Genomic DNA, 21,693 nt, shown 5'->3' on the forward strand with positions numbered 1-21,693 from the left:
ACGACTGCTGCACTGATACACTGTTATCTAACTGGAAAGGGAAAATCTGGACCTCAGATTCCCCCGAGTAGCTCCAGTGGGCTCATGAGGATAATATTTTATCCAGTATCTTTAATAAGGACTACTCATTTTAGGGGACTGGATACAGAACTAAAATAATACCTGGGTCCCTAATTCTTGCGCATCCAATTCCCATGGATCAGTGTTCCAGTTATGAGGCCAAAATGTTTACTCTGAGGTAAAAGCACGGATCACCAAACAGCTCTGAAGGTTTTCACATGCTTTGTTGTTGCCTAGTTTCATAGCCAGCTTGTATTTTCAATATTTTTGCATCCGTGAGTTATCTCTCATCTGATATTTAAATTGTAATCTCTGTACTCCATCCTTTTATAAGGCACCTAGAACAACAGGGCCCTGCAATGTGACAGAAATTGTCAGTGCTACTCCCATACGAGTTATAAATAATAATAATTATGAATACAACTGTGATTTTGTGCACTAGCATGCCTGGAGGAGCCATTCAAGTAACTCCCAAACTGATCATCAAGGGGTTTGGTTTTCCATTGCCTTGAGACATTTGTCCCTGAGCATTCAGGCTATTGTCATTGTGAAGCTTTACTAGACCCAGACAATAGCGTTTCACACCCTTTGAGTAGCAATGAAAGACTCAAGACAATGGAAAATCAAGACCTTCACCCGTGGGATGGTCTTCAATCCTTGAGAGGGTACCAACTAGTATCAAGGGAGACTATTTCACTTCAGGAAAATAAAATAACAGAAGACACTTCTCAAAAAATTAGTTTGAACTCTTTCTTGGCGGCAGCTGTTGGCGTATTTTTAGGGGTTTGTTTTCCCCTCTTTTTGTTCCAGCTGGGGATTTGAGACAGCAACTATTCCTCTCATCTTCTGAGCCCAGGCTTGTTTCCAGAAATGAGATCCACTCGCACTACTCGTAGCTCGAGGCTGTTTGATACTATGATTAGCAGCTGCGTGAGAGAAGGCAGATTTAAATCTGTACTTCAGGCGTGTTGTCCATATTTTTCTAACAAAGAGTAGCAGGACAATGTGGTCCCTTCACAGAGAATAGATGTCAACCAGTGTACTGTCAAGAGGCCGCTTAATTTTAAACATGATAGTATGACTGTGTCTTCAGGTGCATCTTCTTTGTCTTTTAGGATGTTGGTTGTGAAAACGGAATTGGCTATGTCATATGCCAAATGTTTTCACAACAACTCTTAAGTTATCAAAACTTACATGTCAAAAGAAAGTCACAGCAACTCAGGGTTGTCAAAAAACAGTTACAGAAACTGGCCTGCCCAGGCAGAAGGACTCCACTAACTTTCTACTGGGCAAACAGGAAATCAAGTGCCATCTTTGTACTTTCCCACTCTATTTATAAAACAGACAAATAATAAACTTCAGCCAGTGCCTCTCACCACTAGCTTCTCTTGGGACAGCAACTTCTGCATTATAAAATCTCTCTTTGTCTCTTATGAGCAGAGTGTTATCATGCTAGGGAAACTCACCCATGACAGTGTGCTCAGTACCAATACCCACGGGGGCAGGAACATCAGGCCCCGAGACTTTTTGGGGTGGGAAGAAAAAGGTTAGTGTTCTGGGTGGAAATGTGGCTGACAGGACTCTAAATTTTGCCAAAAGCTGTTGGAAAATAGTATTAATCTTCCTCTAGTATGGCAGTAGAAAGGACCTGACGATCAGGACAAGACCTATCTGTACACATTAACTGAATTTAAGCCAGAATCGGGAAAAAGATCCCTATCATCGTAATAGTGACTACCCTCAAGTCTTAATTCCAGGGGCCGTTCTTTGCGCTGGTTATAGGTCAGGAGCAGCCAGAAAGTTTATCATCCTATCACCCTCAACCTTCCTCTTCTTTCTCTTTCCTTGTACAGATGTTGGTGTTAGTAGTGGAACTGCAAGCAAGGAGAATGCAGCTGTAACTCATATAACAGCACAGCCTTCATTGTTGACAACACCTGAGTCATGGCACCTTTTGGTGACTCAAACACCAGCCAAGGAAAAAGCCAAAGAGGGTGAAAATGTGGTCTTAAATTGCCACTTTAACACTCCACGACGTCCCTTCCTGACTGACCTGGTGGTGAAATGGTACAAAGAAGATGAAAAGGGGCAGATGGACCTGCTGGAAAACAATGTGACCGTCTTGCCAAATAACTCCAGGGTTTTCATGAGCGGAGACTTGTCCCAAGGGGATGCATCCCTGATGATCCTCAATGTGACAACCGGTGACCACGGTATTTATTTCTGTGAGGTTACACTTCCAGATGGGAAGGTGGAGACAGGAGATGGCACAAAGCTCAGGATCAGGAGGGCTCTGGGTAATATTTGATGTTATTTATCTCTTTTTTCCCTCATTCTCCTCCAAAGCTGGTGTACACGCTTGCAGAAAGAGGGAAGTTGGCCTGTTTGGCCTCTAGCAGATAGGGCCTGGTGTCACAGAGTGTAATTGCTCCATAGCATTTTTCATTGTTTTCGTTAGGCCATCTAATTTTGATTGGCTTGCCTCTATAAATAATCACACAGGTAATATTGTAAGGAGGGGCATTTACAACCAAAAAAAAGAAGGAACAATTTTATCACTAAAATCAAAGTCAGTACCAAGGGTGAAACAGTCAGACAAGTTCTCTTGTACTCACAGCTCTGTTTAGCAGAACCCCCATGAGTGACAGGTGTCAAGATACCATCTCAGGGAACAGCTCCAAACTCCTTTTTTTTTTGGAGATAATTTCTCTCCAACACCGTAACTTGCATTCCTTAATTCTGAATGACATAAGTAATCCCACAATAAACATAAAGATCACATTATATCATTTCTGCTGAACTTCATTCACGTTAAAATCAAAGTAGCATTAAAAGTGCCATGCCATGTTTTCTTAGCCTCACAAATAGACACTAGGCATATTAAGTAAGGAGACAACTTGCTTTGCCTTTATCAGCTGGAAATGTCAAAGCAGCTTTCCTTTTTATGTAGGCTAAACACACCCCAGTCTCAAATCAACACATCAGAAGGTTTATTATCTTATTATCTAATTAACAAAAAATAGCACCTTCTGTGTCAAGAGTAAATTATACAAGTGCCACTTCCCCCTTATTTGTTACCAAAGCTTCTAGCTCACTGAGATTCACTAAGGCTGTGCCCTTTTGAGCACAGGTCTTCCCTTCCTAATTTTAAAAAAACTACTTCGTTTAAACCATAGCTCTAACAAGGCGAGAAAACTGTGCCCCCCTGCAAGGTCTTGGTCATGTGTCTGGTGAGGTCTCCTGTTGGCTTGATCTCATAGTCTCAGTAGAGCAGGTTACTCCTGCGATGTCTGCACCCTGGCCAGTCTAATTGCCTTTCTGTGCTCCTGAGAAGATGAAATACATAATTTCTGCAGTATGCCTGCGTTAAAGGGACAAGAGAATATGAGGAATATAACTTATAAAGAAAAGTTAGGTGCCACAAATCCAGACTGTTCAAAAACTTATCTAAAATTAATAGGAGAAATTAGCTGCCTCTGTTAACTTGTCCATTACAGGAAGAAAATTACGTGCATTTTGAAGTAAGGTAAGTAATGGTTCTACAGCGCCGTCATTGCCCTTGCTTTCCTGATGAAATGAGTAGCCCCACAAATGGATTTAAGCTACAGGATACCTCCCTGTATGAGACAGGAGGGGGGTGGTTTTATATTGATGAGCTACAGGTGGTTTACGGGTGAGCTGCTGTCTGTCCATCCATCCATTTGGCTAGGTAGCGTGGAGTAGCAGCTACTCCTGTGAATGGGTGGCCTGATGCTTGGAATTCTGTGTGTGAATATGGTAGCAAAACTGTCCAAATTTTCTACTGAAGCTTAAATACAACCACACAGAGCTACATAATGAATGCCTGATCGTACCGTCATTGTAGATAAAACTAGAAGGCTTTTAAACCATTCTTTTGTTACCCTACCTGGGTGAGTTGTGTGGCAAAACGACTACTGTGAGCACGAGGCAGTCACTTAAAATCTGATCAGATTGGTCTTGTGCCATTGCCCAGCCAGTTCCTTCTCTCTAAAGAGACACTCCTGCTCTGACAGACTCTATGCTGAGGGTAGACCCTCTCCATGCTGCGCCCCATAACCCTTGTTACAGTCCATCCTACTGTGTTCACCTGGCCAAAGGCTATTCCTGAATCACCCTTCAGTCCTGACAAATTAAAATCCAGAATGCTGATGTGCTCTTACCTCAAAGAAAATGGGATTATCCCATCTCTGCCATGAAAGAATCTCAAAGAGCAACAAATCATAGAAAGGACTTCAGTGGAGCTCTGCCCACCTGCTGATGCAGTCTCCTTTGAAGGAAGATAGGGAGAGTGATGACTTTCTCAAAAATTTCTACATATTTTTTTTCATTTCAAAATAAAGTATACAGGCTTGAGTCCCATTAATTCAGGCAGCAGCATCTTTTGCCATCTGGTAGCATCCAGCTGTTGAGGTAGATTGCTAGGAAGATGGGGCTGTCCTGTCCCTAAATTCCCAGAAAGCGTAGCAGCTTCCTACCTAGGAATGAAAAAAATCAATAACTCCATCATGCAATACACTCCCTCCCATGTAGAAGCCCATGATTTCATGTCAGACAAGACATCAGCATAATCAATATCACAGTAAGCAGCTTCCTCTGCAGCCACTGCACGCTGGCTGCATTGCATACGTTTGCCTGGACGACATCTTAGGTTACTCTCTCTGCCTCCCCTTCTCCCCTAGGCTTGTTTGGTATAGAGGAATCCATCGGAACCATCATTGGGGTTGTGGCAGCTGGTATCGGAGGCGTAGTGGTTCTGATCATAGTTTTAACGCCACAGCTGAGGAGGTGCGTCCTCTGCATGAGACAAGGCTCTCGCCAAGGTAAGGAACACAAACCAAAATCTGGAATCCTTTGTTAGAAAGATGAACCTGATCACCTATTTCCAAAGGTACTTTTTTTTTTAACTTAAGGAGGAATTAACCATTTACTTACTTCTGGTCAGACACGGGATCTGGTTCAGGAAATAAGCAGCGTGGATGAAACTCTAACAGGGCTGGCTCTATATTCCATCTCTTTTTTAAATAGTTCTTTGTTAATGTTGGGTAGAGCTTCACCCATGGGCCTAATGAGTTACCTATAAACAAAATAACAGGATCTTCTTTAATTACCGCTTATGGCAAAGTGTTGTTCAATGAGATGCTCCATCTCCTTTAAACGAAGTCCTGGGTCTCCTTCTGTTCTTTTAGGTTTATGCTGAAGGATGGTTCTTCCTCCAACCATGTGCTTGCATCCCTATTCTTGTAATGCTTCTGTACAGAAAGTCTGTGATGGCCTAAGTGTATATTTGAGGTGTGGTTTGTAAAGCCCCGCAATATCTTTTATTAGTTCAGCTGATCCATTTGGGAAAATGAGACATTTTCGTCACACATGAGCCAAAGAAATTACCCGAGAAGAGGCTGATGTGCCTGAAAGCTGCCCTGTTTTTTTCAGCTCTGTCATCTGGTCTAACTGGAGTAGACTGACACTGAAGGCTGGATTTTGAAACAAGCTTAGTTTGTGCAACCCAAGATGTGCCCTGCCTTTCAGACCGAGCTCAGCTGACTTTTTGTGAGGAGCCGTGTGATTTGCACCTCTCCTCCCCCCACTCAAAAATCTCGCTCGGCCTGCTGAAAAAAAAATAAAAATTCCCTCCCTGAAGGGATGAAGGAGGAGCTGCTCTTGCCATTCGCTGGAGCGCTGCCGCCACCTGATGGCCAGCCTGGCGGGGACAGGGACATGGCCGGGAGCTCTGCCCCTGCTTACCGGCGGAGGGTCTTCCAGCCCTCGCTGAGAAGTGCACCCGCACCCCAAGGCTGGTGCTGCCCACACAGCATCATCCCTTTGCAAACCCTCTGCACGAACAGGGTTCACAACTTCTTTACTTGCCAGAAAGCCTGGGAAGAGTTTACTGTGTTGTACTAACCCCGTGTCGCTCACTCACTCTCTCCCCTTTCCTTCTTGCTCAGCGTAGCTTGAGGTGCAGTGTTACAGGAGTGGCTGGAAGGTGCAAAGCCCACAGGTGGAACAACTTCTGATGCCCTGTAAGCCAAAAGTGGAGCTCTAGACGGAATAAAAGCTCTTGCCTCAGTACATGTTGTCTTTGGCATTTTTATTTTTGTCAGTCTGTTTCTTTTTCCTGCAGCTTTGACAGCCACAGTGGCATATTCAGCATCCTTCTGCAGCGAGGAGCAAAACAGCCTTTTGTAAAGGCATTTGTATGATCACCTGCCAAAACCCCATGTAGTTTGGCCACATATCTCTGAATCTAGACTCTGATGAGGTACCTCGGGTCTTTCCCTGACTTTACTTCGTATTTTAGAGGTGGTACTTGAAATTTGTCATCTGTGCTTCAGAAGAGACAGAAGGAGCCTGACCTACCCCAGCTCCCCAGCTGCTAACACCTGCCCGAGGAAATCGAATGCATTGCTTTTGGGGGTGCAACTGTGGCTCCTGTCTGTCTGTGCTTCTCAGTATAGAGGCTCTTGTCTTGCTCCAGCCCACAGGCTTGTAACAAAGAGGCAAAGAAGGGCCACTTGAACATAGCTATCCCTGGCTGAAAGAACGGGATTTTGATTTACTCTTGCCAGAAGGAAATGTAGGGTTTCAATATAAGACCCTTAAGAAAAAAAAAAAAGAAGAGATGAAAGATTTGCTTGCATGACTAATGTTATCCACAGCCCCAGTTTCCTGACATGACAGTAACTGATTCCCAGGTGGCCAGTGACTGGGGGATATGCCAATACCTGTACAGGGATAGCTCTGAAGTGTGTGTGGTGGGTAAGCACTATGTTCTTTTGCAAAGTGTGGGCATGCCAACTAGTAAAAGTCATAAACCCCTGCTGGTCTCATAACAGCAATAGCCCAGTGTGACTCTGCATACCTTTGAATGTGCCTCAGAAGTGTCCCCAGTGCTGTGACGCAAGAACATGAGGGGTAAGACAGCTGGCTGTATAAGCTAAGAAACACACACATACACACACCCCACAAGAAAGGATGGAGCCGTCCCCTGGGCCAGACTCTGCTTTTCCTTTTGGTAGGAAGAAGAACTCCTTGGAGCACAAATAAGGAATAAGGAGGCATCCTTGCTCTTTGATGTCCCCTCTCCTCCTGCTTGTCCAGGAAAATAAAGTGGGTCACTCTACTTCCAGACTGGCACGCCTTGGGTCTTCGAAGGCCAATATATCTTTTCACAGAGATATATATATTTTTTTTTTTATTCAAACTAGTCCAGCAGAAGTCTCTACATATTTTGCAGATCATGTGCAAACATGTGGGAGCTGAAAGTCAGGCAATGTGAAAGGACAATAAAGCCATTTGGTGACAGGTAGTGTGTTCTCACTGCACTGCAGACCAAACCCTCTGTTTCGGCAAAGGTGGAGATCAGGGTAGGATCTTATCCTTACTTCAGCATATATTTTACCCTCTGTCTCCTCCTCATAAACCCTGTCCTGATAGAAATTCTCTCACACCATTGTTAGTTCTGGTAAAAGAGGTAAAATTTTATTCCAGCACCTTCAGATTCAAAGGGTTAGAAGAAAGGTCCTAAAAAGACTATTCTGCCCCCCCATATCTGAAATGGCAGGTAGGATGAGTCTGTCCACATAAAAAGTCTGGCCAGAGGATGAAGTGTGGGTTGTATGGGGCTGCTCCCCAACACTTGGCTGCTTCTTGGTCACACAGGCACACCATTTTTTCACATCGGTCTGTCAGGTTATCTGCAAAAGAAAACGTGAGCAGAGGATGAGAGATTCTATATCGGATGAAGGCAAGAAACAGTTTTAAGAGGAACAATTCCCTAATAAAGCAATTCTTAGGGAACAGAGGCTGTGGGAGCAGGAAGAGAGAAGGAGCAACATGCCCTGTTGTGTGTGGATCTGACCCTCCACTGTCCTGTCTCTGTCAACAGGTCTGACCTTACCTGTGACCAAGAGCACCAGAAAGTAGCCTAAGCTAAAAATATTCCATATTGCCTCAGTTCAGTCAATTTCCCTTCCAATTCCTCCCTCTGCAAATCAGATGGATTTCAAAAGAAAAAATGTTTCTTTGAAAGGAGGAATCTCCAGAGGGACATGTGGAAACCTGGGGGCATAGAAGCACCCACTGGGCATCCTTTACTTGTGCTCCATGAGTTGCTCTTACATCTCTCTCTGATTGTGGCAGAGGAGCCAAGGAACTCTGCCGCAGGGTGAGGTACCCGATTTTTATGAGCCAGCAGCTAAGGAAGCTGATCAAAATCATACCTGTGGAACTATTTATAATGCGATTATATGACTATATGACTAGGTAAGGACCATAAGGTACATCAAAGCAACTAGCTCAGGCAGCTACATTGCAAATGACTGATTTTGGGTTGATGAACCCCATCCCACCTGTAGATGACTATAATGCAGCCGTTGGGGTACCATTACTTAAAAGCACATTGCCTTGTTTATTCGAGGCTGCTACTTATCTAACACCCACCAAACCCTGCATTAGGCAAAATTTATAGTGTAACTTCATGCCAGTGCACATGGGCTTTGCTCCAAAACCAGTTGCAATGAGTAGAGGAATCCTCTCAGATTTCACTGGACTTTGCTGGGTCAACCCTGTACCTGACAAATAAGAAGAGCCCCTATTTCTTAAGCTTGTCTGAAGAATCACATGTTTGCCAGTAAAAAGTGTTTCAAGGGTCCAACTGATGAGGACTCAGCACTAATTCCATGTCTTTCTTAACTACCAGTCCTGCCTGATTTTCTCCTTGCTCTCTGCTCCTAGAGGTCTTCCTGTGCTGTGCCAACCACTGTCTGTCTAATGTGAGTACAAGAGTCTGGCTTGGCAGTCATTTCTGTTAGAGCAGAATGATTTTTTTGACCAGCCCTCACAACTTACAACCCTTCCTATATTCCAAATATTTATTGAATGGAATTTGCCTACGCATGATGGCACACCTGGGCTGAAAAATAAGGTTTTGCCATTTTTTTTCATTCCACAAACAAAACTGAGTAACAGTAGCAAAAGGAGGAGAAATCCCAGCTAAAATGAGTTTCTATTTAATTTCCCTGAAAATATCTGTGTTTATGATACAGTGCCAGGCAGCAGGCATTTCTTTCCTCTTGCATAGAAAGGACAGTGCAAGCAGTTCTGCTCCTGATGTTTCTGGACATCATTACCCTAGGCCCAGCAAGCATGCCTGGAAATGTAATTCTTCATCCATTTTGTTTGAATGGGATGAAGCATCAGTTGTCTACCTGGACTTCTGTAAGGCCTTTGACATGGTAACCACACAACATCCTTCTCTCTAAATTGGATAGGTATGGATTTGATGGGTGGACTGTTCAGTGGATGAGGAATTGGTTGGATGGTCACATCCAGAGGGTAGTGGTTAATGGCTCAATGTTCAGATGGAGATTGGTGACAAGAGGTGTCCCTCAGAGGTCCATAGTGGGACCAGTACTACTTAATATCTTCATTAATGACATAGACAGTGGGATCGAGTGCACCCTCAGCAAGTTTGCAGACAACACCAAGCTGAGTGGTGTGGTCAACATGCCTGAGGGATGGGATGCTATCCAGAGGGACCTGGACAAGCTCGAGAAGTGGGCCTGTGTGAACTTCATGAGGTTCAACAAGGCCAAGTGCAGGGTCCTACACCTGGGTCAGGGCAACCCCCAGTATCAATACAGGCTGGGGGATGAAGGGATTGAGACCAGCCCTCCTGAGAAGGAATTGGGGGTACTGGCAGATGAGCTGGCAATGTGCGCTCACAGTCCAGAAGGCCCACCATATCCTGGGCTGCATCAAAAGGAGTGTGGCCAGCAGGTTGAGGGAAGCAATTCTACCTCTCTACTCCACTCTCATGAGAATCCATCTCGTGTACTGCATCCAGCTCTGAGGCCACCAGAGTGAGAAAGACATGGACCTGTTGGAGTGGGTCCAGAGGAGGGTACGAAGGTGAGCGGAGGGCTGGAACACCTCTCCTACAAGGACAGGCTGAGAGAGTTGGGGTTGTTCAGCCTGGAGAAGAGAAGGCTCCAGGGAGACCTTATAGTGTCCTTTCTGTACTTACAGGGGTCTTATAAGAAAGATGGGGACAGACTTTTTAGCAGGGCCTGTTGCAATAGGACAATGGGTAATGGTTTTAAACTAAAAGAGGGTAGATATAGACTAAATACAGGGAAGAAATTTTTTATACTGAGGATGGTGAAACACTGGAACAGGTTGCCCAGAGAGGTGGCAGATGCCTCATTGCTGGAAACTTTCAAGGTCAGGTTGGATGGGGCTCTGAGCAACCTGATCTAGTTGAAGATGTCCCTGCTCATTGCAGGGGGGTTGGACTAGATGACCTTTAAATGTCCCTTCCAACCCAAACTATTCTATCATACTATGATTCTATTACACCTTCACACCTCAGTAAAACCTGTTGTGCGGTAGCCTGGGGTAGGAAATTTGCCTTCAGAGGGTGTTTCTATTGTTCCTCCCCATAGGGGATGTCAAGGGAAGTGAAGCCTGATAAGGGTTTGTGGAGAACAGTTGATGGATGCTTCTTAGGCCTTGCCTGGCTGTCAGTTAAGGAATTAATGGCATTTGTTTAACTAACGCTTGTTAGTCAGATTGGAGCAAATGCAGCCCAGTGCACTCTTATGAAACATACTTTACACATGTCTTGTGGGCTCGATGATACATCTCACAACCACAAATAGGATTGTTCCTTCACAGCAAAAAGAAACAGGATTTTTCTTCATATAAAATAGCTAGCAGAAAATACCAGTCAGCTATGGAAATACAAGTAAGTGGGAGGGAGAGCAGTTATACATTAAAGCAATACATTCCTTCACCAGCATTTTGTATTTAATAGGTTGTTCTGGCACTTGGAAAGAACAACTGTGTGTTGATGTACTGCACCCCATCCCATATCTGCTGGCAGATTTTCAGCTGCTAGAGAGGCTGAGGATTGCACCAGTAGAATATGGTCTTCTGATAAGGTAGAAATAGTCTTCTAATGTTCAAGCAAGTAGCTTTGATTGTATGGGGACAAGTTTTACCCTCACATGTTTCTTTTCAAACTTCCAAAGTGTTCTACAATGGATTTTACCATCAGGGACTTTTTAGAGACTTAGAAATAGAAGTGACAAATTCTAAGACTCACGTCATCTGGTGTATGTCAAAACAAACTGGTACGAGCCACTGATGGGCTGTGACTGTGCAATTCAAGACCTTCTTGACTGGGTACCAGCTGTAGAGCTGAGCACAGCCTACACTCGCTGTATGCCTGCGGCACTCGAGAGCATTTGATTCTGCAAGCTTCAAAATCCGCGCTGGAGCCCTAGGGTTTCAGGCTGGAGCCTCACAGGATGCAGAGATGCAGGCTGGCACCCTATTTAACCTATCTCGCAGCCATGTGTGATAGCACGGCTCTTCTCTAGCAGTACATAACGGTAAGTAAAAAAGTGAACAGTCCTGCTGGAAGGAGGGCCAAAACTCTCACGGGAAGACCACCCCTGCAGACCACTGCACAGCTGTGGGAAGTGGTCGGTGAGGAGCAGGTATGCTTAACGTGAGCGAGTGGAGAGCCTCCAGAGGGGTATCTGCCTCTCTGCTAAAATGAGATGGGTTGTAGACTCCATGGCCCCCACTCCTGCTCTTCAGTTTGGGGATGACTCAGGTTACCTGGAATGGGTGGTGCTGGGGCTCCAGCCTTCCTTCCAGCTCCAGCTGGGGCCTCTTGGCAAGCCTAGCGATCCAAGCAAGGGATGGGCAGAGAGCTTGGAGAACGGACATTGCCTAAAGTGGCTTTGAAACCAGCTCAGCATACACAGACCTACCTCTGAGGCCCACAAAGCTGTTTAAGTCAGCCTAGTGCCTGCAGAGGAGGGAGCGAAACAAACCCGACATGAGGGAGCATTTCCTTACCACACCGCACGGCGTTCTGCTCACACTCCCACTGGTAGCGCTGTGCCTTGGGACTGCAGCCTTCCTTCTCTGCCTTGTCATAGCAGCAGTCGTGCCTGTGGCAGCACCTGGGAGAAAATAAAAGGTAGAGTTTGGGTGCCCTCCTGCATCCTACACGTTTCGCTCAAGCGTGTTTGCACATACTCCACTCACACACAGCTCACGACAGCAATGCTTGCTCCAGCCGGTCAGTGAATCGTCTGTTGATGAACTAAGCATCCTGGCATCTCTGTGAAAGTTCACATGGATCAGGAGCTCATTAATGCCATATTTTCTCCCCTGACCACTGTGCTTTTTCCTCCAAGCTTTTGCCCTCAGAAAGGCAGGTATGGTCAATACACGGTAATCTCACCGAAAGGGAGATGAAGCGTTCCTGTGAGGTGCATGATTGTGGCTCACTGGCTTACGCTTAGACCCATCCCAGATTTTGGAGTCGTGATGTTTTTTTGCCATGACCAAGCAGCTTCACCTCTTCAGTTCACCTGGACCTGCCACGTGCTCTTTGGTCCATCCAGTTTCTGAGGGCTGGCTACAAACTCATCAGCTTCAATGGTGGAATTCATATCAGTTACCTTCAGATCCCTAAATGTAAACATCTACAGCTAAGGCATTGATCTATACTCCTTTTATGCATGTCTGGGGCACAGTTCGTATTACAATACTACAGAGATCTAACATAGGTGAGAAACATTGCATTAGAAAGTGCAATTGCTTTTCATTGACCGTAGAGGGGGCTGTGGGTGACTAGCTCAGCTGACGACATTTGTCCTACAGACGAGTCAGTGAGATAATTCCCACTGTCAATTACTTCAGAATTTATGGAAAACTTGACCCGACTTTAATTTTATTCTGGTAGTTCAGGGACTCAAAATACACTGAGAAAAGCTGCAGCACTTAGAGAGGCCCTCTGCCAATAACAAAGGTTGTTTCAGCAAGGATGCAAGGTCAGAGGCTGGAGCCAGAGGGTAGTGATCTGCATTTCCAGAAGCTCCCCCTGCAAGATCACTGGGACTTTACAGAGAAACCTCTTTACTAACTGGGAAGCATTGAGGCAGGCTGATATTAGGGGTAAACGAAGAGCTGACAGCTTTTAGAAAGGCTCTTGAGTCCTAGATGTGAATCTGTTCAAGAAGTTGATGAACTGGCCAAAAGGGAGCATGACTATGCTGGCTGCCCATAGATTACCAAATCCAGTTAATGACCTTGATTGTTATCTTCAAGACCTGAGGTCAGTGTATCTGAAAAGCCAACAAAAGTCTGGGATCCATCATTATGTCCCTCTGGAAAAGTGGAACAACCCTGCAAGAAGGATAAAAGTCCCTTGTGCAGGAAGCAGGGCTTCTCCAGGGACCCATCAAGAGCTGCCAGTACCTTACCCAAGAGGTCAGAAACATCACAAACTTCATCACCCTCTGCTGCAGGAGAATTTTGCCCTTTTGGAAATTGGTTTATGGGTAAGAGGGCTGGTGGGCTCTGTGAGGTGACAAAGCCCAGGAAAAAAACAAAACAAAACAAAACAAAACAAAACAAAACAAAACAAAACAATTTTTAAGTACAAAGAAGAAGATCCACCACTGATGCAAATTCTAATAAAATCACTGGAAGTAGATCAGGTGAATCATGTTGAAGAGACAACAGAAACAGACCAGTCAGATCAAATTCAGCCTTTGTATAACCCCTGTGATTACACACAGGCTGAATTGAGTCCAGTGTGCTTTCCCTACTGACCGAGATCCCAAATCAGTAGTTAAAAGTAGCAATTTCATCCCACAGATGAGTCTGCAAACTAAATGCCTTTTCTTTCTTAGCTTGCAAAGATGAAACCTGTATAATGATTACAACCAGACTATTCACTGCATTGTGAAACCTAGAAATGTAAGTTAGCGGTAGCAGACTAGCTTCTCCTTCCATGCCAGCTCCTCGAAGTATTTCAGAATGGGACTAAACCCTATGGGATATACATGTCTAGAAGTTTTCCCATGTGGAGTTACAGCAATTGCTGTAATTGAGAAGACCTTATTCATCCCATGGAACCAGTTCTGTTGGACATCACGGCAGTAACAGGCTGTGGGTCAGATATTTGTTGGTTCGGTAGCACCTCACTCCTGGGCTTGTCCTGAAGAGGTTAGATGTGAAAGGCCAAAGGAGAGAAGAATTTTCATTCTTGTGGAAAGTGTGAAAGTCTCAGCTTTCTCCAATGTTTGAGTCCCTGTGCAATGTATCATATGATATGACAGGGATGGACTATGGCACTGAGCTACAACTGGGGCATGTGTCATCTGTAGGAGTTGCTGTAGCCCAGGGCACCCTGGCTAAAGTACCTGAAGCTGTAGCACAGCCTCATCCATCCTGAGGTGGATGATAGATAGCAGAGCAGGCCTACCATTGGTGGACACAGAGCACAAGAGACCATGGTGGAGAACCACGAATCAGGCTGAGCTGAGGTGCAGTGCCAGCTGTAGAAATCTCTGGGGAGCGAATCAGTAGTCAAATTGGTAAAGTCGGTGTCCATGATGGAGGACCATGGGGAGGAGGAACAACACGAAGGCATATTGGCAAAGGGGGGAGTTAGGAGCCTGCGTGCCAAGGGAATGAAATTGCTCTTCATGGAGAGCCAGAGGGAAGGAACAGAAAAAGAGGTAGGACAAGTGACAACAGATCTTGGGGAGGGGGCAAAAGGTGGTCTGTGAATCAGGTGAGGACAAGCTAATGAGCACTAGAGAGGTGTGCTGGCTAGCTGTGAGAACTTGTTGCTCCTTAGCTGGCTTGGCAAAATCAGGGGGATTGTATAAATTCTGCAGGACGACAGGATTTGCAGCACAATTCTGCTTCCCCTTACACCAGTTGCTCCTGATGATACCCATAACTGCAGTGGGGTGACAAGTAGTTTACACCAACACAAAGCAAGACTTTGAATCATGTTTTACAAACATCTCTTTCAGATGCGCTGAAAGAACAGCCAGGGAATGAAGACAGAGGAAACCTATTGTTGTCCCTTGCCACCTTCAGATGGTCCCCTCCTGTCTGGAAATGCCTTTTCCTACACCTGGGTCAGACCGTGGTGTTAAGCTTTTAATAACCTGCTAACGCTCGGTTAGACCAAAGCAAACAGTCAGCCAACACGATGGCAGAGAACTGGTCAACAGGTATGGAAAACAAATACAACCGTGTCATCTAGTTAGTAAGCAACCCATTCATCACGTCTGGGCTGCTAGACAGCCCTAATGGCTACACACAGCTCTGGCTGGCCCGCAGGGATCAGCTGGCCAGACCCCTGCCATTGAGTAAATGCCATTAAGGTAAGAATTTGTCACGTTGTGTGTGTCATGTTAACGGCACAGCCACCACTGTGTGTCCTTTTGTTTTGCTTTAACTCAGCAACTGAGGGGAAATCTTACTCTTCCCTATGAGTTTGCCAGGGCTCAGGTGAGCCATATATGCCACCCTGCCTTTCACAGCATGCGGTGTTTTCAGGGAGATGCTGAGCACCTTCAGGTCCTGCTTGACAGATTGGGTGCTGCAGCAATCCCAGGGACCAGAAAGGGGAAGGAGAAACAAATCTATTGACTTTATGCAGAAGAGATGCCATTATGTCTTGAAGTGATGGAACTGTGAGAGGGGAACAAAAGGGAAAAGGTAATTACTGACAATGCCACATCAAAGTCAGTGTGTGGAATAAACCTTATAAAAGGATTATGCACTCGATGGCTTTTTCTCTTTTCCCATAAAAAAGAGGCACTTAGAAGCACTCTAGCCTTGTCTAGACAGATTGACTGAACTACTCACAAGAAAATTACTCCTTTTGTAAGGGTCTCAGTAATAAAGCTAGAAGTGTCAAGGGGGTGAGTAATTTCAAAGTGTTTGTCACTCATGGACAGTAGTTTTGCCATTCCGCTTCTTTCTTTTTTAGAATGGCAAATATGGAAAATAATCTGGTCATTTTGACAGGCATGGGGTACTCAACCACACTGATTTTTTGCAGTAATTCTCAGTAATGGATATCAGAAGATTACTCTAGCAAACATAAAATGGAAATTTTTAGGGCTAAATCTGCTGGGGCATTGCCAATTCTTCCTTGCTAAGAACCTAACGGCAAACCTTGCTGTTTTCTTTTTTGTTTGTTTGTTTGTTTGTTTTTTCAGCCAAGCATTGCAGCTAAGGAATAATACTGAATGCACTTAAAGGATCAACCTTCTTTTTTACAAAATATCTGGTATTTTGAGGCATTTTCAGTTGTGGAGTCCTCCTTTGCTGCCGCTAGGGTACAATCCACATCCCATGGAAATCACACAGCAGCAGAAACACTGGCCGATGGACACATAGCCATATTTTACTCTCTCTGTCTGTTTTGCTTGAGTGCTGACCACTCACATCTCCAGCAGTCACCTAAACTTGGGGGTCACCCAATGTCTATGGAAAACAGCTTTTAGGTGACCCCACTCAACTCTTTGGTAAAAGTACTCCAAACTAATGAAGCTGTGTTTTACTTTAAAGGCTTGATTATGAGAGTTGGTAAGGGGCTATCAAAAATAATAAACACGTTTATAGACACTGATGTAGGTGGTAATTAGCAGGTCAAGAGATTACTGAAAACTACAAGTAGTCTCTACACCTGAAAGCCATGACACTCATTATTTGTAAGTCCCATATTGACTGTTTCATAGATTAAATGTTTCATAGGTACAAACCAGGGACGTGAAGGGAGAGCTTTGGGAGTGAAACTTCTCACTGCATTAATGAAGACATCTCCACTAGTTTTAAAGGACACTTGCTCTTTTATGCCCACAGAGGAGTTGGTCTTTAATTTTGGCACCTTTTCTTCCTTTTTTTTTTGCCTTTTTCTGTCCTGCCAATTTAGCAAAAGTTTGGTTTTGTAGCAATACGCAATGTCTCCAATGGCTGGATATTCTGGGAAGCTTGGATTCCTCCCCAGTGAGCTGCGCGCTGCCTTCATCCCTGCTAAAAGCAGTGCTTGCTTATCGGTAACACCTGTTCTGTTGGCTGTAGGTAAATAGATAGACTTGGGTCCTCTGTCTTTGAGGTTTAAAACCAGACAAGATTGCAAATAACCGGCTCAGAGCATACGCGAGTCCACCATGATCAAGATTTACATGTATGCTAATTGCAAAGTACAGGAAAGAAACCTCTGATTGCAACACCTCCTAGAGTCATTGCTTTTAGCCCCGAGAATAACAAGCACGGCATCTTCCCCGCTAACAAAGAGGGGAAATAACACCATGCTCTACCCTGTTGTTGTTCTTCCTTGATTCAGTGTGAACTAACAGGCAATGAAGGCAACATGTTTGATTACTCCTTCCAATGATCTGGATTTCTCCAGATGACAAACAGTGATATTCCATCAGGACCTGGGTGAAATAACCCTCAAAATCCTTTGGTCACTCCCATTTTTTTTCAGGCAGAGCTTGCACTCTGTGAATAGACATGCAGCTATTTCAGGAAATATTCTGGTTCCTCCTTTGCCCTCCACCCCACATAGTACAAGGTCCCAAGAGTTCTGCTCTCACCCAGAAGGTGGTTAAACCCTCATTCAAACCCCAAGCGATACATGTATCCTCACTCACAATTCCCCAGTGCTGTTCATATATACTAAGTTCCCCCTCCACAAGGCAGTAACAAGTCCACGGAGTCACAGGAGTATGAACAGGGAAGGCTGGGGAGATCTGCACTGCTTCTGGACACATAGCTGAGGTTCTTCTTACCAGTCTGTTTTATCTTTAGGCCAGCCTTGTCCTCCCAGTCCACAGTAGCATCCATAGCCGATATATGCCAAGGGAGACCGTCCCGTGCCACACGATATAGCTCCTGCCAATTCGATGATTCCTCGAGTGTGCAGTGAATGGGATTTTCCTAAAGCACCTTTCCAAACTGCAAAGACAGAACACGACTTCACACACAAGGATTAAACACACTTGATGTTGATTTTCTTAAAGTCCTTAAAGGGGAAATTTTTTTGATCTTGACTGGTTGGTTGGGTGCAGCCTTGACAATCTGGTTAAGCACGACATTCACCCTGCAAAGGGGACTCTGTGGGGGCCTCCCCGGAGGGCTGGGATACCCAAGAGGCAGATACAGCACTCTACCCAAGCAGGGTATCTCTGCAGAGGGAGCCCAGCTCAAGCAGGACTTACTGGCTCTGGTGTGCTTGTGTGTGTGATTGCAGCTATATTGCACCCGGGAGCAGCGTGCCTGGTTTTGCAGATGGTGGAGCCCAAGCTGTTAAGCTTTGCAGGACCTGTGCCAGCACCACACAGAGCCAACTGGGCTCCACTGCGTCCCAGAGCTCCCAAACCTGGGAAAGCTTACGAGCTATGCTGCGGTCCCAAGTGAGATGGGAAGCAGCAGAGGACAAGAGCACAACCAGACCTAACCTGGGCTCTACGGAAAAAATGTGAGGTTTCTATGTTGCCCAAGATGTCTTATATTACCCGTTTCCTCTATTATTCAGCATATTTTAACCCATTCTCCAGATGGCAAAGAGCTGACTGTACTATTAATTTGCGTACAGGCATAGCTACAAGTCCCTGAGCCCTTAAGGCATACTTTGTCAAGGACAGAGTGCCTACTCTAGCCTAGCCGACATGTATGTATATTGGCTTTCTTTTGAGCATTTGGATGAACATTTACATCCGCCTCCTATTACATTCCATTTAAGTCGTAACGTCAGGTTGGCTGCATTAATTTGGAAAAATAAAAAAGGGAGCTCTGTGTCAGCTGAAATGTGTGGATGGCCACCCAAACCCGTCTGGAGTTTTTTGAGTTACGAGCCTTTCAAAGAGTGCCATGCTTTCACATGTTAATTTGCAACTTCTTTAGAAACCACAGGCTCTGCCTTGCAGTAACTGCTACAGAAACCAAGAGTACCCTGCCCCTAATACTCAAACCACTGTCCTGCTCAGCTGAAAACTTTGATGCTTATCATGTTAACGATAGCAACAGATGAGAGTACTTACTGCCTGGGTTTACCATGAAGGACCAAGCGCGCTTTGCGCTGCTCTATGGTGGGTGGCAAAGCTACTCGCCAGTAGCACCAAACCCCTCAGACTGACTGCCCAACCCATCTATTCATCCCATCCGTGCACAAATAAAAGCTCCGAAAATAAAAGCCTGCCTGCACAGGGGGGCTTTGTGGCAGGCTCGGATGGAGAGGGCGGTGATGCCTGGGAGCAGGGAACCTGCCACCGAAGTTGCTTTGCCGCCTGCCCCCGGCTGTGGCAGCACGCTTGACCTCTTCAAAGTGCTGTGCAAACATGGACTAATTAATCCCCTAAACCACCCGAGGACTCAATACTATTATTAAAACCGTTGCTTTCCTTTTAAAACCTCACCTCTAATCCCCATCCTTGGGTCTCTCCCCACATCTCCTGGGCTGGCTCGCCCTCCCCGCCTGATCCAAACCCCCTGCAAGGACAACGAGGGTCTCTCCCCATGAAGGACGAGGCAGGGCTTTGCTCTCTCTCTGCAGCCCGAGCCCCCAGCAGGAACGGGTGCTTCCTCCACAGTTTTTATGCCGGCGATCGGCACCTCAGGCCGTCCTGACGTGGAGTGGGGGTTTCACACAGCCTCCTTATGCTTCCCAGGGCATTCCTTGGGGATTAAATGCACATTCCTGAAAAAGTAACCGCCCTGCTCACCTCAACACTGCCTGAGTGTTCAGGTTTCGTGCTAAAAACACATTAGGCGCGTGTTATTCGAGAGTAAAGAGACAACCTATTTCCCTTGCCTAAACAGCTGGGGCTCCTGGGTTAGAAGCTGTCTCAGCTCTCAGGCTCCCCAGGGGAAATCACAAGCAGTGAGCTGCTCTGGATTTGGGGTTAAAACCCATGCTTTTTCAACCTGTTGCAGTTTGCAGATCCTGAAAAAGTTCCAATGGAGACAAAAACTTCTTTGTCGGCATTCAGGCCTCCTGACGAGCCGCTTGCATTTTTTTTTTTTAGCTTTCGCTGACCCCTTAAGCCAGGACCGCTAGGCTTGGTCTGTTGGCCGCTGGCTGAAAACAGCTGAGGCTGGTGTAAAGTAACTGCACCTCACCCAGAAGAAGAAAGGCCATTCTTCTTTTGAGGCTATCTCTGAGGATCAAGAAGCTGTAATTACAGTGCAGGGCTGCTCATGAAAGCGGAGAGAAAGCCCCAAAGGGAACTGAGTCCAAAAGATGGTGCGTCGGGCTGCGTGCTCTGCAAGAGCTTGAGATAATGCAGGCATCCAGGTGGCCTCTGATGTTCCTGTTTTGTTCTTTGAAAGATGGCTGGGTTTTGAGCTGACGGCAGGTCACTGCAGCTGAGAGGTCAGCCCCAGCAAGTACTTTTCAATATTCACGTGCGTGGCTAATAACTTGACCAAGAATCGAAATTGCTTTTTCTATGCTGGGCAGCCAAGCCAATGCAGCTGGGAAAGCCTTGAAAAAGTCCGAGGCTCCGCAGCAGCCTGCATTGAGCCTTATCTCCCATTAGGAGCTTGTCCAATCATTAGCTATACTACTAATGGGGCACCTTAGCAGAGGACGTACCTGTGGGGAGGTGAGCATACACTTTTATTTCCTGCTTGAACAGGCAGCCTTTGCTGTAGATAAAGGCAACATTTTCAGGTTTATTTTCAAGCTGTGCTGCAGGTTTAACCTCAGACCTGCCAGTTTAATGTTGTGTTGCCTCTGTGTGTAGGGGCTTTATGTTAGCAGGCATTTATGGCTTTTTTTTTAACCGGCTTTTAAAAAATTATTTTAAATTGAGATGAATTGAAAACTGCTTACTTGGCAGCCACTGGTATAAAAAGAGGATACTTCTATAAAGAAACACCAAAGCCAACAACTTTGTAGCAGAAAATTACCCAAAAAAGAAAATGACCTGTGTTTACACCACCCCAGCTCTGTCACCTGCCAGGGAAGTGAAGCGGGCTGGAGGCTGCCTCACACAGCCCCTCTCTACACAGTTGAAAAGAGTTGAGCAGCGCTTTTTTTTTTTTTTTTTTCCTCATTTGGCCAAACCTCACTGAGGTCCCTGCTGCACAGCAGGGAAAGCTGACAGCCTGGGTAGAGGCTGTCCTGAGACCTGGGGGTGGGGTGGGAGGCATGGGGAAAGAGAGGGACCGAGAGGTGGTACTTACCTGCCTGAAGCAGCATCAGCATCAGCAGCAGGCGGGATCCCATGGGCAGAACGCTCCCGTCCTCCTGTACGCTGGGGTTTCGGCCGCCGGGACGGCTGGTGGCACCTGGCCAGGCTGCCAAGTGAGCCGAGGTGTGGGTGTGCTTAGCAATCCTCCCCGGGCTGCTGCTCCAGGGTTTATATACACATGGCTCTGCGCCCGTCTGAAGTGAAACACCCTCTTCTCAGCGATGCTGCTGAGCCCCAGCCTGGGTCCCCCCTCTGTCCCCACAGTGGGACTCGGCGCTACGTGGGCAGAGGGCGAAGGGCTGGCTCTGTTTGCCTCCCATCGCCTTTGGGAGACAGGGAGGGGCTGCTGGAAGGGCATTAGGCTGGCGGTCCCCAGGACAGCCCTAGACACCCAGGCACTAAGCCGGGCTCCTTCTTTAAGCTGTTTGCTTACAGACCCTGGTTAACCTCTGAGTAGCTTGCGGAAAAGGGAAGCCTGCAAGCCGGGCTCTCTGTGGCTTGGGCTCACCGCTGTGGCGTCCCCCTGGCAAGGGTTTTCTCTTTTTATAGATCACTCTTTCCAGGGTAATTTTTTTTTCCT

At 46.0% G+C, this 21,693-nt stretch overlaps 1 protein-coding gene across 1 annotated transcript; it reads right to left on the bottom strand.

The window, feature by feature from the left end:
- Positions 1-7,611: 7,611 nt before the first annotated feature.
- On the bottom strand, positions 7,612-21,221 carry LOC309671788 (phospholipase A2-like; the record flags this gene model as incomplete). The annotated part of the gene is made up of 4 exons (XM_082483084.1): positions 21,106-21,221; positions 17,709-17,874; positions 11,950-12,056; positions 7,612-7,775 (listed from the first exon to the last, which is right to left on the bottom strand). The coding sequence occupies exons 1-4, from the start codon at positions 21,146-21,148 to the stop codon at positions 7,612-7,614; spliced, it is 480 nt and encodes a 159-aa protein (XP_082339210.1). The 5' UTR covers positions 21,149-21,221.
- Between the last annotated feature and the right edge of the window lie 472 nt (positions 21,222-21,693).

The sequence above is a fragment of the Vanellus vanellus genome (genome assembly GCF_965231255.1).
Source record: "Vanellus vanellus genome assembly, chromosome: 1".
Lineage (NCBI taxonomy): Eukaryota > Metazoa > Chordata > Aves > Charadriiformes > Charadriidae > Vanellus > Vanellus vanellus.